Source organism: Amblyomma americanum, chromosome 5 (assembly GCF_052857255.1).
Source record: "Amblyomma americanum isolate KBUSLIRL-KWMA chromosome 5, ASM5285725v1, whole genome shotgun sequence".
NCBI classification, from domain to species: domain Eukaryota; kingdom Metazoa; phylum Arthropoda; class Arachnida; order Ixodida; family Ixodidae; genus Amblyomma; species Amblyomma americanum.
This window is the reverse complement of record NC_135501.1, coordinates 136,347,837-136,364,501: the sequence shown is the minus strand read 5'-3', so window position 1 is coordinate 136,364,501 and position 16,665 is coordinate 136,347,837. Positions and strand designations below refer to the sequence as shown.

At 44.8% G+C, this 16,665-nt stretch overlaps 1 protein-coding gene across 1 annotated transcript; it reads right to left on the bottom strand.

Moving 5' to 3' along the window:
* Positions 1 to 806: 806 nt before the first annotated feature.
* On the bottom strand, positions 807 to 6,147 carry LOC144132725 (uncharacterized). The gene is made up of 4 exons (XM_077665333.1): positions 5,893 to 6,147; positions 4,645 to 4,744; positions 4,281 to 4,399; positions 807 to 2,794 (listed from the first exon to the last, which is right to left on the bottom strand). The coding sequence occupies exons 1-4, from the start codon at positions 6,029 to 6,031 to the stop codon at positions 2,652 to 2,654; spliced, it is 501 nt and encodes a 166-aa protein (XP_077521459.1). The 5' UTR covers positions 6,032 to 6,147; the 3' UTR covers positions 807 to 2,651.
* Positions 6,148 to 16,665: the final 10,518 nt, after the last annotated feature.

Here is a 16,665-nt window from a genome sequence, read left to right as displayed (position 1 = left end):
TGGATCGGACGCAAGACAGTAGTAGTCATTAACACCGTTGTAAGCAGGAAAGAAAAACTCAGGTGGAATAAATTTGCAGGCGCCATTTCTTCAGCTCCAAATCGGCAAAAAATGTGCGCTTATGTGTTCCGCGAAATGTGAGTAAAAAAAAAATCTCACAGGCACTTTAATTTTTTTTTGCTAACGCATAAGTTTCACTATTTAAATCCTGGGGATCCCAAAATTTTAGTGGAAAAAAATATGCTTTTTATGCGCAAGGATTTTTTTCTTTCTACTACAGGAATTTTTTTGCCCCGCAATTAAATGCGTAGCGTCTTGAAAAACAGTACAAACAGGAATCGAAAGTACATAATAACACTGCCCATGAAGTTGCCTATAGAATTAATAGCATATGTGCCACTCATGCTCACGTCACAGCCCCTAAATATTGTCATAAAACTAGCAGAGGTTTAGCGCTTGTTAAACCTAGTGATAGGAGCGAAAGCTCTGTTAAGTATAGTCACGCATGGTTTGGGGCCGGAGTCGGTCTCATCCATCGAAGTGCCATCGAAGAAGCTGTTAAACCCTCGCTAGTCACGTGGTACAGCAGCGGCGAGGCTCCGATCGAACGCAGCTGCGGCGCCTCTCCACAGCGAGTCACGTGGTATGACGTCACTTGCCACAGCTCCGCTCCGCCGCCTCAAGGTCGAGCGCGCACCAAACATGACCTTGGGAGTTGTAGTGCTCAGGGCAGAGCTTTCGCTCTAAAACTAGCCAGGGAATATAATATGCGTGTAAACACCAAGCAGACACGTCGACACACAATGTGATACGAAAACCCATTTATTTAATTTACGAGACGACTTAGCTGGAACATCCGACCACAGTGTATACGTGTACAACATACCCATAAATATCGACCGCACGGTCAGCCAGTTCCTTCCACTACCCGAGACAATGCAGGAACACTCATGCATGTGTATACCGTGGACAAAATAATGCACAGCACATGGTACAGCTTCACAGCGATCCCGATCTTCCGCGGATATCGCAGCGTCGCACATCCTGCAGAATATAATTCTGTCCGCGATATAGTACACACGCGAACAATATCAAAGGGAACGCCTTAATTGTCTGGGTGTACAGTCCCGGACTACTTCCCAGCCATGAATGCAGAGCATGATTATTTTTTTCTTCTGTGCAGCTTTTCTCTGGCCAAACAGTTCCTTTAATGAATTATCACGTTCCAAACGGAAGTGATAATTCGGATCTCGAGCTTGTTTCCTATCAAATCCCTTGAGCCTGTGCACGCTCTTTGGATACTTTCCCCCATATCGCTGCAGATTACTGAACAGCGCGATATCACGCGTCGTCTCCTTCCATGGGAGCGGATAGCTCTCGCAGGAGGGCGCAATTGTGCGTGGTGTACTTTAGATTCTCCAGTGTACTTTGCTGCTTTGTACAAATTTCGCATTTGCTCCCGCCAGGAGCATATGCAGGAACTCTTGTACTTTGTAAGTACTTTGAGGAATGAATGCGTTTCGCCCACAAGTACAAGCACAAATACGATCAGCTGACTAGATATATATTATATATGGTTAAATATATATATATATATATGCGGATGAGCTGAAAATGGCGTGGCTGCGCCATTATGAGCAAACTTGAGCGCTAAATAAATAACTCGTCCTTGTACCAACATATGCAGCAGGTCAAGTAGCGCTTGGCTCGCCGGACTAGAATGCACTTTTTTTTGTACAAACGTATGCGATCCCCCCCACATCTCGCAGGCTGCCTTGTCTCCAGACCATTGTCTCATTTCCGCTCCAGGCAATCAGTTTTATGACACCCGTACACGTGACCTCCATAACCAGTAGAGTATGATTTTATGAAAGTTCACGTTGTCACCAAAAAAAAAAACGCTCTTCATAACAAAACGTACTGCTCGAACAAATACATTTGCTCACAGGGAACTCATTAATTGTATATTCCACAAAATATGACCTTTCTTTAACCGAACCCTAGTGGCAACAATTCTTCAATCACACCAATTGCGACGTTCTGCTTCAAATTCCGCATATCCTGCTCTCGTTGAACGGCAATCAGCAGTAGTCTCTGAGCTCCTAATTTAATCATCGGTGTGTAAAATCAAAAATAGCAGTTTAACTTCTTTTAGATCCGGAGAACCAGTTGATAGTTTACAGCATGCTTGCGGGCTTATTTTGCAAGTGGTACGGTATAAGCGGAACTTTTGTTGTGCTAGTTTAGAACCTCATCAAAATCTGTTACTCTTGATTCATCCAAATCTCGGAGGTTAGCTGACTGTCGCGCCACTTGCGGCATACAGATAAACTGCTGAGCGCTGCTCAAAAACACGTTTACGGTTGCAGGCCACCGTCAGTAGAATGATCATAGGTGGCGCTTCCGTTTGTTAACCTTCAGAGACCGATGGCAGTTCGTGCTCGGATTTCAATTCGGAAATGACTATAAATGACCTTGCAGATGAAAGAACTCAAGAGAAGCGCCATTCTTCGTCCGCCTCACTAAGCCTCACAGCCCGTGCAGACGAGGAGTTCATTCGAGTAGGTAGGTGGGACGAGTTATTTCGAGGACATGTTGAGTCGCGGCTGCGAGCGGACGATGGGTTGCCGAACGAACACGTAGGCGGTCAGTCAGGAGTGTTTGGTCTTCTTTTGCTTGCGGGCGTGGTGTAGAGATAGTCGCTCGGCAAGCTGCTCGTTTTCGTCCGATTCGTCCTCCCGACGACAGGCCCAGATGAAGTTGCATGCAACCAGCAACCAAATCATAGTGAGCGCTGAAAAGATAAAAAAAGAGAACTATAATCAGCCTACGCCCCCGCTAACGCACGCCTACAGAGGCGCCAAGGTTACCGGTCAGTACTTATCACAACCAGGTGGGTACCAAATTTTGGTGTGTGTTTATTGCAGCGAAAGCTACACTGGCCACGAACTCGCATTCCCACCGTGGTCCCACCGCACCACGTGACCAACCACGTGACTGGTCACGTGACGAACCACGTGACAATAACTAGCCAGACAACCAGACTAACCTGGACTTGCAATCAAGGCTAACCAAGCTATGCCTTAGCTTTCCCAACGTATATCCTGGCATTGCCGAGCTGTGCCACTGCCAATTTTTTTTTGCTACGATTAATTCGCAAGATATTAAGAAACATAGAACATGAAAGTCGCCTAAGCCAGGCAAGTAATTTAAAACTCTTTTTTTTCTCTCACGTTGTTTCTGTTTCAACAGGCGAACGATGGCTACGACTTCAAAGTTAATTACAGGTAACAGGCGATAAAACTGCGATATTTTAGCTGCTTGTTCATTAGTTTTCATTGCGCCTATTAGGGTAGGCCAGTCTAGGAGCTGCAGTGAATTAATTAAAACGACGAAGCAGCGATTACATCGCAGGTTTTATGTGTCACGTGACCTGAAGTCAACTTCGACGTCATAGCCACCACTGTCACCATTTGTGTTGAACTCAACACCAAATCACGAGAGAAAAGATATTAAATTATAAATTATTTAGCGGCAGTAAGCGAATTGCGCGTCGGCATCTATAAGCACCATTGAAAAAAAAAAAGCACAACCAACAACTTAGAGCATGTACTCCTTTAAATTGCTTCAGTTCAGTTGTGCTCTAGAGACAGTAGAAGTCTGAAAATGAGCGAGAGCTATGCACATGAAACCACTCTACCTATGAAACTATGCGACCCAAAACACACTGAAGAGAAGTGAAAGGAACGGGTACCTTATCACAGACTGAAAGTGACTTTTACAGCATTCTTTCTAGAAAATAGAATAACGGGTCGGTTGAACTGTATTGATGCAATACGTGTGGCTGTACATATAAAGAATAAATTATCCTACGCTGCCCTGTTTTCAACAAGCGGCAGTCATTACCATTATCATCAGGACCAATAGTGCAGCTAGTAGTCTCATAGAACAGCGCTACACAGCTCAAGAGAAAAACTCAGTTAATTAACGCTACAGGACATCATCAAAAACACGAATATAGAAAAATGAGTATAGGACAATAATTTCGCCTGATGCTTGATATGTAAGCCGCTGCACATGGTCATACATGCCTGTGCATATAATTGTGGCCGATTTACGCTTTGGACCTGCAGCGATCGGCAAGCTGCAATAATTAGCGGGAAATTATATTGAAAGAGGGAGAAGACATAGAAACTTCGCCAGTTCGGTTGGGACAATTAATACAACTAAAAGCGCGAGAGAATCAATTAGAGGAAGCGATCGAGTTTATAGCTACATACCACTCAGCAAGATGGGAAACAATGCAGCTCCGCCTTTGGAGATGGAGCGGTGTGCGAACGCTTCATTGCCGAAATAACCGAGGTATATGGCCAAGGAGCACACGGTCATTGAGAAGATCCTGCACAGAAAAAGGACACTGCTTGCACAACTGATATATGTACGGCTTGTGACGTCACGGGCGCCATGATGGTAGACCAGGCACAGCGTTCATCAGGCTTCCACGGTGCAAGTGACGATAAGCAGATTAGACAAACGCGCGGACTTGTAGTGCTCCTACAGTTCACCAACATGGCGGCCACTGTGACGTCGGTGCAAGCCGTCTGCAAGAAAGAGAGAGGAGAGAAAAAGAAGTTATGAGCGTACGGCGGCTCCTCAAGAAAGATGCTGCAGTGGAGAAACAGCACGGCATTGAATATCGACCAGAAACCGAACGTCCTTTCCATCTCTGGGCATCCTGGAAGACCTGCGGGAGAAACGACATCGTTGCTGTGTTTATTTATACTGTACAGACTTGATCATTAATTTATAGATTTAAAAGGTACGTGCAAAATTTTTCAGATAGCTTTTTACGAAACATTACTGCAGGCACGTAACCAGAAATTTTTTCCGTGCGAGGCTCGAGACAGTTTTATAGGGCGAAGCCCCCCCCCCCCCCACCCCGGGGGGGTGGGGGAGGGGAGGGGGGCATTTGTAACAAGAACACTGTGGGGATGGGGGGAGGTGAGCGCGATTTCGGTGTTTCGCACGACTTCCAATTTTAATTAAAGACAGTACATATATTTATGGCATCCATACAAACCAAACGGCCTTGAAGGGTGAGGGCGAGGGTTCTTCGCTTCCTACAGTGATTTAGAGATTTAGCGGTGCCACCAGGACAGTACAACATGGCTCAAAACCGAAACGTGTGCCCTAAGAACTTTTTACTAATGCTGTATACACATATTGCACTGGTTCTAATGCTCTATATGTAACAGAGCGGTGTGTATGCGGTGTGATGTGCCTGTATTGTACAAATAAGACGTCTTTTTTATTGTATTGTTGTTTGCTAGTGACTAAATATACTTTATGCGCAGTATACCAGGGATATATGGTTGCATAATTTTATCATTCGCTCAAAATATATGACGGGGTTATTCAACAGTCCGCTCAAACTTTATAAAGCAGAATTTAAATTCCATTTCATAAACTACAACTTTTATTCGCGCAAGGAATTGTTTGGGCGAAGCGCACCCGAAATGCTCGATGCAGAATATGTCGTCGTAAACACCATCACTCCTACCAACTAATGCGTACCTATGAGTTCTTACAGAACGTCCGAACTGTTAAAGGAACCCAATTAGGCAAAAAATACTGTATTAGTGCTTCTGAAATTGTATTGCGGTTTTGATACCGGTTCAATGACCTTCGCACTAGCAACATAAACATGGAGCTCCTGCGACTCATGCTTCACTGCTCAATAAACGACTTATGAGGAGAAGCCCGCTTAAGCAGCCAAAAGCGACACTGGTGCATGCGCCCGAAGCTTTAGGCGTCTTTTGTTGAAAAACTGCAAACACAGTCTCGACAAAGTGAGCAGATTGGAGCGCAGAAACGTGTGAGAAAGAAGCTTACCGTCGGCGGCTTTGAGCTCAGTGAAGATCCTCTGTTGTAAGAAGTTCTCCTCCCAGAGGCAGCGAAGGCCTGTGCCTAAATTTGTGAGCGACAAAAACGCCAGCCAACCGCGTAGGGGATGCACCACCCAATGCGACATCTCAAATGCCCTTAACTGCTGAAATTTCGGCAAACGCAAATGCAAAGAGCGAGTTAACCTGGCACACAGCAAGCGATGCAAACGCAAGCTTTATTTTGCTATGATAAATGGACCAATGATACAGCTTTTTCCCCTGAAGTAAATTGTGGCTAGCGCCATAGTGCGAACAGTTTTTATAGTTTTTGCGATAAAAATAGTTTCACATAAATATAATGCTCAATTTATTACAAAAAAATATTTAAGTTTGAATAAACAAAGTTTTAAAAAGACTGCATACGTATGGAACAAGCGTCAACCCTGCGAGGTAGCTTGTTTTCAGTCGGCAACACTGTACAACAAAAGTTAAATAAAGATTAGTGAGCCAACTTTTGGGGCGTTGTTGTGAAATTTATCGCCGCTAAGCGGCAGCACCTGTCCAGAATGCGGAGAAAAATGTGATCCATTGAGATTCGACCACAGTGATGGAGGAAGGTATGACTGAGAAAGTTTGTGCAGGGAAAAATAGGTGAGACCAAGCACAACGAAGGGCAGAGGGGATGAGGAAATGGTGAAGGAGAGAGGTCAAGGCGCACAGGTTAACATTGAGGAAGGAAGTCCTGCACGTCCCCTGCACTACGTTCTCGCCGGGGCATGTTTCGGTCTTCTGCAGTTAAAATCTTGCGACCCGAAAAAAACATCTATCGAAGCACTTGTCTCTCTATTGATAATAATAATAATATTTCACTAACTAGTGGCGGAGGGAGGGCATCTTTGCAGGTCGTAAACGAGCAAACAGTGGCAAGTGTACGAAATAGTAAAAAAAAAGTGACACATTGGTGACGTAGCGTCTACGTAAGGTGTACGTGTAATGACGAGTGCTCTTTTTTTTTGTTTCTCCCCGTACCGCGGAAGGGTTCAAACACCCTTCGCAGTGACGGATTCGAGCTGCCCTCTGCGCTCTCTGGTGTGGAGCCTAGCCTTGCAAACAATACCCAGTGCAGAAACTCACGTTTGCTTCTGTGTTTGACCCGCCGCGGTGGCTCAGTGGTTAGTGCGCTCGACCACTGACTGATCCCGGAGCTCCCGGGTTCGAACCCGACCGCGGTGGCTGCGTTTTTATGGAGGAAAAACGCTAAAGCGCCCGTGTGCTGTGCGATGTCAGTGCACGTTAAAGATCCCCAGGTGGTCAAAATTATTCCGGAGCCCTCCACTACGGCACCTATTTCTTCCTTTCTTCTTTCACTCCCTCCTTTATCCCTTCCCTTACGGCGCCGTTCAGGTGTCCAACGATATATGAGACAGATACTGCGCCATTTCCTTTCCCCCAAAACCAATTATTATTATTATTATTATTATTATTATTATTATTATTATTATTATTATTATTATTATTATTATTGTGTTTGATTTCTAGCCTTCCATTAAAATTGGCACGTTGCTCGGGTGACGAGTCAGGCTTATAAAACGAAGCGCGATCAGCATGAGAGCTGGCTTTGTTTGGAAACTCAAGTTTTTGTATGTATGAATTGTTAAATGGGTAGCGACACAAAATTTCGAACGCAGACAAACGATATGATTTGTTTCATGGGCATAAGAAGATACTTTCTGGCAAGTTTGAGTTGAGGGCGTTGACTGGAACATAATATGATTTTGAAAGTTGTCCGAGGAGCCGCTCGGCATTTCCACCCACATCAAGTGACGTCGGAGTATACACTTGCCCCAATTATTGTCACGTCAGTGAACCCAGTGGTTTTTCACAAGAACAACCAGTGCTTGGCGGCGACGCCGACGTCCTTAGGAATGTGGAAGTGCAGGTTGGCCGGTCTACAAGGTCCACTTCAGCGTTGGCGCCGACCAAGAGTGAAAATGCCGGCACAAAATCGTTTCTATAGACCTCCTGCATGTTTGCAAACAAACGAGGTGGCGCTGCAGTCGCTAGTGGGCTCGCGGTAGCCAAAATGCCAGGGAGTGGCGTCGCGGAGAGGTGTTGAGCGCGGCTTTTCAAGGCTTGTAGGCGCGTTTTCAGTTTCTGCGAATCACACCAGTGGCTGATGCTTTCAACTTAGTAATTTCTCGAAGTGCACGAGCTCGCGTTGGCCACGTGCGGCGTATTCAGAGAAATAGTTCGCCACTGTGTATTGTATATATGGTTAGTAGTAAACAGAAAGCGTTTCTGCCGTTCTACGCTAGGCATTGAATAAAACAAGTTTTTGACACCCTGCACTTTCCGGAATGATTTTACTTCGGGACAGTAGTGAGGGGAAGTGCTAGCGTTGTTTCGGCGGAGCAGAGATGCGCTCACCGTCTGCTGACATACGTAGGTGTCGCGCTGTGCGAAAAGTGGGGACAGCGTCGTGTCCCCATTCTCCTCTGTCTCGCTTAAGCGCTGCTTTTATCCGCCGAATCACGCAGCAGCCAGGCCGACTTCTCTCTCCCCTTGTTAAACTGGTCGACTTGGTGGAATTTTTTTTTCAGGAATTATTTTCTTTCTTAGCCCTGGGGTCTTCTGTTTCGTGACGATAAATTATAGCAAAATATTCAGTAGAAATTTATAAATTACGCTTTCTAGATGTGCGGTCGTCGAAAAGTGTGAGGCAATTTCTTTGATTTCTTTGAGGCTGTCTTTGAGTTCAGTGCCGAATTTCTTTTACGAAAGCGCAAGCGAAGAGGCCAAAAGCGAGGGAATGAACAATAATAATAATAATAATAATAATAATAATAATAATAATAATAATAATAATAATAATAATAATAATAATAATAATAATAATAATAATAATAATAATAATAATAATAATAATTGGTTTTGGGGAAGGAAATAGAATAAATGTTAAGGTTCGTTTTCTGACGTTTCACATTTTCTGCGATTGGCATCACTCACACCTTCGTAATTTCGTAACGCATGAAAATAGGATGATCCTATTTGTCTCAAACGATTCCTGAGACATTGAGGAGTGTAATAAATCTCTCTATTTTTTTCCTACACGTGCAGTACTATGTTAGTTATTTTTGCAAGAAAAGTTTTCACGTAACTATACATGCATAAGTACATGATCATCTAAAAAAAAGAACTGATAGCGTCATTATACAGAGCAGGGCTTGGTGAACAGGCTGGCATAAAAAAAAATTGCGCACTTTCTACTTAAGATTTTGAGGTGACTTGACGGGTGTGTTAATTATAATCACCCAAGAACTGCACTAGGTATAGCTAAAAATAAGACGCATTACTGAAACTACCGTAGCAATTTCAATTTGCACCAAATTCAGTGACATATCGCATGCATAAATACAGGCATTGTGTAATCAGGGGGTTGAAGAGCCTTATGTCAAAATACTGGAAGATATATATAGCAACTGCACAGCTACTATAATCCTCCATAAAGTCAGCAATAAAATTCCAATAAGGAAGGGCGTCAGGCAAGGAGACACCATCTCGCCAATGCTGTTCACCGCATGCTTACAGGAGGTATTTCGAGGCCTGAATTGGGAACAGTTGGGAATAAGAATACATGGAGAATACCTAAGTATTCGGCGATTTGCTGATGACATTGCCTTGCTGAGTCACTCAGGAGGTGAACTGCAAATCATGATCAATGAGTTACACAGGCAGAGCAGATCGATGGGTCTAAAAATTAACATGCAGAAAACCAAGGTAATGTTCAACAGCCTAGCAAGGGATCAACAGTTCACAATTGGCAGCGAGAGCCTTGAAGTTGTGACGGAATACGTCTACTTAGGGCAGGTAGTGACAGCTGATCCGGATCATGAGAGGGAGATAACTAGAAGGATAAGAATGGGGTAGAGCGCATATGGCAAATTCTCGCAGATCATGAGTGCCAGTTTACCAATTTCCCTCAAGAGGAAAGTGTACAACAGCATAATCTTACCGGTACTCACCTACGGGGCAGAAACGTGGAGGCTAAGGAAAAGAGTTAAGCTTAAGTTAAGGAGAACGCAGCGAGCCATGGAAAGAAAAATGATAGGTGTAACGTTAAGAGACCGGAAGCGGGCAGAGTGGGTGAGGGAACAAACACGGGTTAATGACATCCTAGTCGAAATCAAGAGAAAGAAATGGGCTTGGGCAGGGCATGTAATGCGAAGGCAAGATAACCGCTGGTCCTTATGGGTAACGGAGTGGATTCCAAGAGAAAGTAACCGTAGCAGGGGGTGGCAGAAAGTTAGGTGGGCGGATGAGATTAAGAAGTTTGCAGGCAAAAGGTGGATGCAGCTGGCAAAGGACAGGGTTAATTGGAGAGACATGGGAGAGGCCTTTGCTTTGCAGTGGGTGTAGTAAGGCTGATGATGATGATGATGATGATGAATAACGAAAACACGCGTCCTCTCTCAATCTCGCCACGTGTCTGTTAGTAGCACGCCTGCGGCTGCTTCTTTCCAAACAAGCTTCGCGATCATACATCATGCTTCGCGATCATACTACATCATGAAACATGACACATGCACGATGCAATGAAAAAGCATGTGGTTTTTAGCACAGTTAAGGTACGCTATTCTAAGCAAGCCAACGTTCCCGGCAAGAACTTACCAGACTTCTTTCTACTCGAATAAAATAATTACGTATACCTTGCTTATGGGTTTTTACTGAAAAGAAAGCCTTCATAGCATTATTCTTACATTTTGCTATCTGTTTGCAAAGACGGTCCAAACCAAACTGCTCACGTAGTGCAACAGCTCTGTTCTTAACTCAGCTCTGTTCGGTAAAAACCCATAAGCAAGGTATGCCTTTTAGAACAAAAGTCACAGAAAAATGGTCGTGGCAGAAGGAGCTAAGCCAGTTCTTGTTGAAGCATTTAAGTAAACTTGAAATAGGCGACCCATTTCTTACAAAGAATTCTGATGAAGTTTGTGACTTCCTGAAATCGCAATGTGATGTGGGGCGCGCCTTTTCCGTGGATGTGGTGGATTTATTTTACTCTGTTCCTCACAAGGCCCTATTTGCTGCAGTCCGAGAGTGTATAGAAAAAAAAAACGACCCCATTTCCTTTCAGAATACTGTGGGAGTTTCTATTGACAATTTTTTTAACCCTTTTAGAGTTTTACTTGCAATCGACTTTCATAACATCTGACCAGCAGTGTTTTCTGCAGAAAGCCGGCATATGTATAGGATCCTGTGTGGCGCCGGTATTGTGTAATATTTTTCTTTCAAAAATGGATCAAGTTTTACATCAGGTTTTACCGTCTAGGCATGTTTTTATAGTGTTCAGATATGTGGACGATTTTTTGATATTTTTTACTAAGGACGGAAGTTTGAACTTCGAAGAGAGTGTGCATTATATTTTAACCTTATTCCGACAACATGGAAATGGCTTGCAATTCACTTGTGAAGTGCCTGAGGGTAACTGCCTGCAGTTTCTAGATATAAATATTCAGTTTTGTGAGGTTAAGCTTTGTTGGGGATATGCTCCTTGTGCAAGAAAAGGGCTCCTGCCGTATGACTCTACCCATTCGAAGTTGATAAAAAGAGGAATTGCTTCATTTTGCCTTAAATCCGCCCTCAGGAAATCGTGTCCTCATAGGATGCAGGTTAGCTTTCAGAACCAATTGGCCTGGCTGTCTTCAGCCGGATTCCCTGATTCGGTTGTGATGGCAGTCGCCGAAAGCCTACTGCAAAAAATGAAGACTGTGGCGGTTAGAGCTGGGGAAGATCCCCCTCGAGAAGAGGTGGTGAGAGCGGTAGTGGTGCCCTATGTACATAAGATGGCCCACAATTTAAAGAAGGTCGCAAGCAGGCATGAGGTGCCGATTGTGTTTGCAGCCCCCCAAAATCTCGGAATCCTGTGATCGCGTATCGAAAGAGTACAGGAAGAGGAAAAAGGATGCGGCACTAAGCATGGGCGACCGTTTTTAAAGTGCGCCGTAGGGGGGGTGTATGAAATTCCCCCCCTCTCATGCGGTCACTCATACGTAGGGCAAACCGGGCGCTGCGTCAATGACCGCACTAGGGAACATGAGAGAAATCTAGAGCAAAATAAAGAAGGGCCAAACATTCCCAAGCATGTTAGGTGCTGCCCGTCACGCTCCTGTGAGGCATATTTTTCAGTGGCGAGGATTCTAGCTTCCAGTAAAGATACCAAAGCTCGGGAATTAATTGAAGCTTTTTTTAATCGGAGAGAAAGGAAACATGTGCGTCAGTGATCCATCCGTATCTTTATATAAGGCGGAAAAGAAATTTTTAACCAGTGCACGTGCTTATCGATCCTGATTTGATTGTGCTCCTTGCGTATAAAAAAAGTGTGTGATGTGCCTCCGAATAAAGCAGTTGTAAGTGGCGCTTTGTCCCGTTCCTTTCCTTGTGTTCTGTGTGTGTTCGCGCCTAGTACCAAAGATGAATTGTGACCAACTCGCCCAAGAAGACGTTCTTTTAAAACTTTTCTTGTTACTCACAAAAAGCTAATCACAAGAAAAAAGTCATCACCTCTAAAATTTTGGTACCTGGTTTGTGTAATGCAGTAAAACATTAAAAAGTCGATTCATTTACTTCTGGGATTGGCTAGCGGAGTAATACGTAGTACGCCGCGGACCATGGCCCAGTGTTAGCAACTGCTGTTCTTTTAAAGTTGTATTCGTCTATAGTAACACTGCGCAGCGTCATTTTGAGCTTAGTTTGATGACTGCCTAGCGCGTAGGCCTCTTTCAAGGCGAACACCCAAAAACGTTTGTATCAGTACTCCTGTAACGCCTAAAGTGTTCGATGTGCAGTTAGCATGTATCACTCGCTCTCTCTGCGACAGCCTTAAATTAGGGCCCTCACATAGCAGAATGGAATAAATGAAGACGTTACACGATATAGCTGACTAACGGCGCTGGATCGATGATTTTCCGTTGGCACGGTTTCGATTGCTTTTTGTTCATTTATTTCATGAACAACGAATGCCCTGCCCGCCGTCCCTGCGCGCTACTTACGTAGGTGTACTACGGAGAAGCCGACTTTTCACGGCTCCCTTCGCCGCTACGCAGCGCGGCCAGCCAACACAATGTACATTAAAACTTCCATGGACGGCCTGCGGACATTTATAACGTCCGCAGGACGTTCAATGTTATACCTGTGCTACACGGGTACGTTGAAATGACATTCGAGTCGAACGGCATTCGAAACTTCAAATGACATTCGGACTGGACGGACCCGCACGGTGCTACACGACTATGCCACAAGCATTCGAAAGCTTCAGTATTCTGCCGCCAGGCTACAGGGGCGCTGCTGCCGTCAAGTTTTGTTTTAAACAAATATAGCAGCAACAATTAATGTGTATTGTTACAGCCCGCTATAAAATTGCTACTTTTAAAAGTAATATGTCATTTCTAATAAATTTTACTATTTATTCATTACTAAATGCCTCTGTTCTAACAGAGGCCCAAGCCCATAGCCCTGCCATTTTTTTGTGTGCGGTCTGTTGGCTACAATGGGCTCTATCTCCTGCGTGTGTCGCAAAAACGAAAAAGTGCAATAAACCTCACTGAGTAAAAAAATGCTCACCTAAAACGTACACACAGACGCACACGCACACAAAATAAAAAGACAAAACACAGCAAAAGCAACAGCACAAAGTGAAAAAAAACTGGCACTGGGCCAAAATAGCTGCCTTTCTTTCCTACGATGGGTTCCAGAGTATGCGGTAAATATTTGCTTGCTAACAAAACTTCTGGAAAAGATCCGCGTAGTGTATATAAATAGTATTTAGAATTTCATCGTTTAACGACCGTATTTGCTCTTCAAAACTTGTGCTGCCACCTATGGCGCGAAGACGCTGCGGTAGAGAGCAGTCGCGCTGGCGCCTCGAAGGCATTCCAAAATCTCGAATGTCTCCGCGGAGCTCCGTCGACTCGAATGTCATGTGAACCGAATGCCGTTCAAAAACGTCGTGTAGCAGCGCAGGTTTGGCAGTCGAGTCGAATGACATTCGTTTGGAGGGCATTGGAAACGCCCGTGTAGCACAGGTATTAGTTCCACTGCCCATTGGGAACCGCTGAAAAAAAAGCGGAAAAAGAAGAAAGTAAATAAAACTCAAATGCGCGCGCCCTGAGAACCAGCGAGGAGGCGTTTGCTCTACGTAAACATGACGGAAACGCTACGTCAACCATGTGCCACCAGTTTGCTCGTTTACGACCTTCAAAAAGTACCCTACCAGAGGTGGCACCTCAATTGATCCAATATGACGGCGGAGAGCTGATTCTGGGGCACCGTGTTCTGGGGCATTTCTTTCATTCCTCCATGTTCTGGGGTAAACCCAGCCTGGGTAATACACGGACCCCATGCAACCTACCAGGATAGGGAACAGCGTGAACAGGGGCACGTGCCCAGACCTCGCGATAGGCAAAAATCTCCCAGACTTAAGCTGGAGCAACAGCAGACAAAATCTGGGAAGTGACCATTATATCATAACGTCTAAAATCGCCATTGGCAGTCTCAAACCCAAACCCAGGAAAAACATAATCACCGACTGGGACAAACTTAGGACGATCCGCGACCAAAATCAGGAACCAATTGCAGACATAGAACAGTGGACACAAACCCTCCTATCGGATGAGGGAAAGGCCAGTAAAGAACTAGTCCATGACCTAGGCGTGAATACGATTGACAGCCGACTTACACACATGTGGGAGGAAAGGCAAAGCCTAGAAAAAAGATGGCTTAAGCAAAAATACAACAAAAAGCTTAGAAACAGGATAGTCACACTCACGGAAGAAATTCACAACCACTCCGCAGAACTCGCGAGACAGCAGTGGAACCATATTTGCGAAAATGTAAATGGGAATCTAGGCACGAGAGAGACGTGGGATCTTCTGCGGCATCTCCTTGATCTGGAATCGAACAAAGCTACGACTGAAAAGGAAATCACCAAAATTATAAACATAGACCCAGGCACTGATCAAGATATTATTAACACGCTACAGCAGAAGTACTTTTGCACAACTCGAGAGACGAAGCCCCTACCCGATTATAAAGGACAACCTAACCCCATCCTGGACGCTGACATAACAATGGCGGAAATCAGAGCAGCCCTCCTTAAGATACGCACGACATCCGCTCAGGGAAAGGATGACATTAAACATGAAGACACTCAGAAATCTAGACGACGCTTCTATCACAGCCCTCACGGAATTTGCGAACGAGTGTTGGAGGGAGGGAAAACTCCCAGCCTCTTGGAAACATGCCATCGTTAAATTCATCCCAAAACCGGGCAAAAAGCTTGCGCTCGAAAACCTCAGACCTATTTCGCCTACTTCTTGCATAGGAAAACTGAGAGAGCACGTCATACTAGACAGACTGCAGTACCGCATGCACAGAGAGAATTTATATCCAAACACTACGGTCGGCTTTAGATCACATTTATCAACACAGGATACGATGCTCAGACTAGCAAACGAAGTCCGATCTCAGGAGCCAGAATGGAGCACAAGGACAATTCTAGCTCTAGATTTAACCAAAGCATTTGATAACGTCAAACACAAAGCAATCCTAGATTCTATTTCACCATTGAATGTAGGCGAAAGAACGTTTAACTACATCAAGGACTTTCTCTCTAATAGAACGGCTAAAATTCAAATTAGCACAATCAAATCCGACACCTTCAGTTTAGGAGACAGAGGAACGCCGCAAGGGGACCTGTCCTGTTCCCCTTCTTATTCAATATAACCCTCATCAAAATGGCACGCGAACTCGCCAAAATTCCAGACCTAGAACACTCTTTGTACGTGGACGATATCACCCTTTGGACGACCAAGGGGAGTATCGGCACGATACAAGATACGCTACAACAAGCGGCAGATGTAGTAAAAGAGGAGGCACAAGCCGCGGGACTTGCGGGTTCCCCCCAAAAATCCGAAGTCCTCATCCTACACCCAAAGCGTTAAAGAAAGAATAAAGCGCCTGGGATCAAAATCTACGCGTAAGGGACAGCCATCCCAGAAGTGCAAACAGTAAGAATATTGGGAATGCTGATACAGTCAAATCTAAAAACGACACACTAATTAAGAAACTAAGAAACACCGTCAACCAAATCTCCCTCCTCATCAGACGCATCGCGAAAAGGCAAGTAGGAGTTAAAAAAGCCGAGACCAGGAAACTAATCCAAGCCTTCGTTCTTAGCAGAGTCATCTACTCTACACCATACGTCACCCTCACAGTCAGAGAAACAGACGACCTGGATGCTCTAATTAGACAATCCTGCAAAATTGCGCTCAACCTCCCCCGTCATACTCAAAATGAAAAACTACTGCAGTTAGGAATTCATAACACCTTAGCGGAAATCATGGAAGCACTCCTCACCGCACAATACGAAAGACTATCAGGCACTGAAACGGGACGTTTCAGCCTAAAGAAGGCAGGAATACAATATGCAGGAATTCGTGCACACACCTTGCCATTTCCAAGACACGTGCACGAACACTTAGTTCATCCTCTGCCTAAAAAACATGCATCCGCACTACGATACGGACAGAAGAAAGGCTAGGGCAGAAAAACTTCACGAAAGATTTTCAGTTCAGAAAGACACGGCGCATGTGGACGTGGCAGAACATGCGGGCAGAGACGCCTTTTCCCTGGCAGTTGTCAGTCATCGAGGTTCTCCCCTCGCATCGGCGACAATCGATAAAACAAAATTTCCGGAGGAGGCCGTCTTAAGAAGCGGCCATAGCTT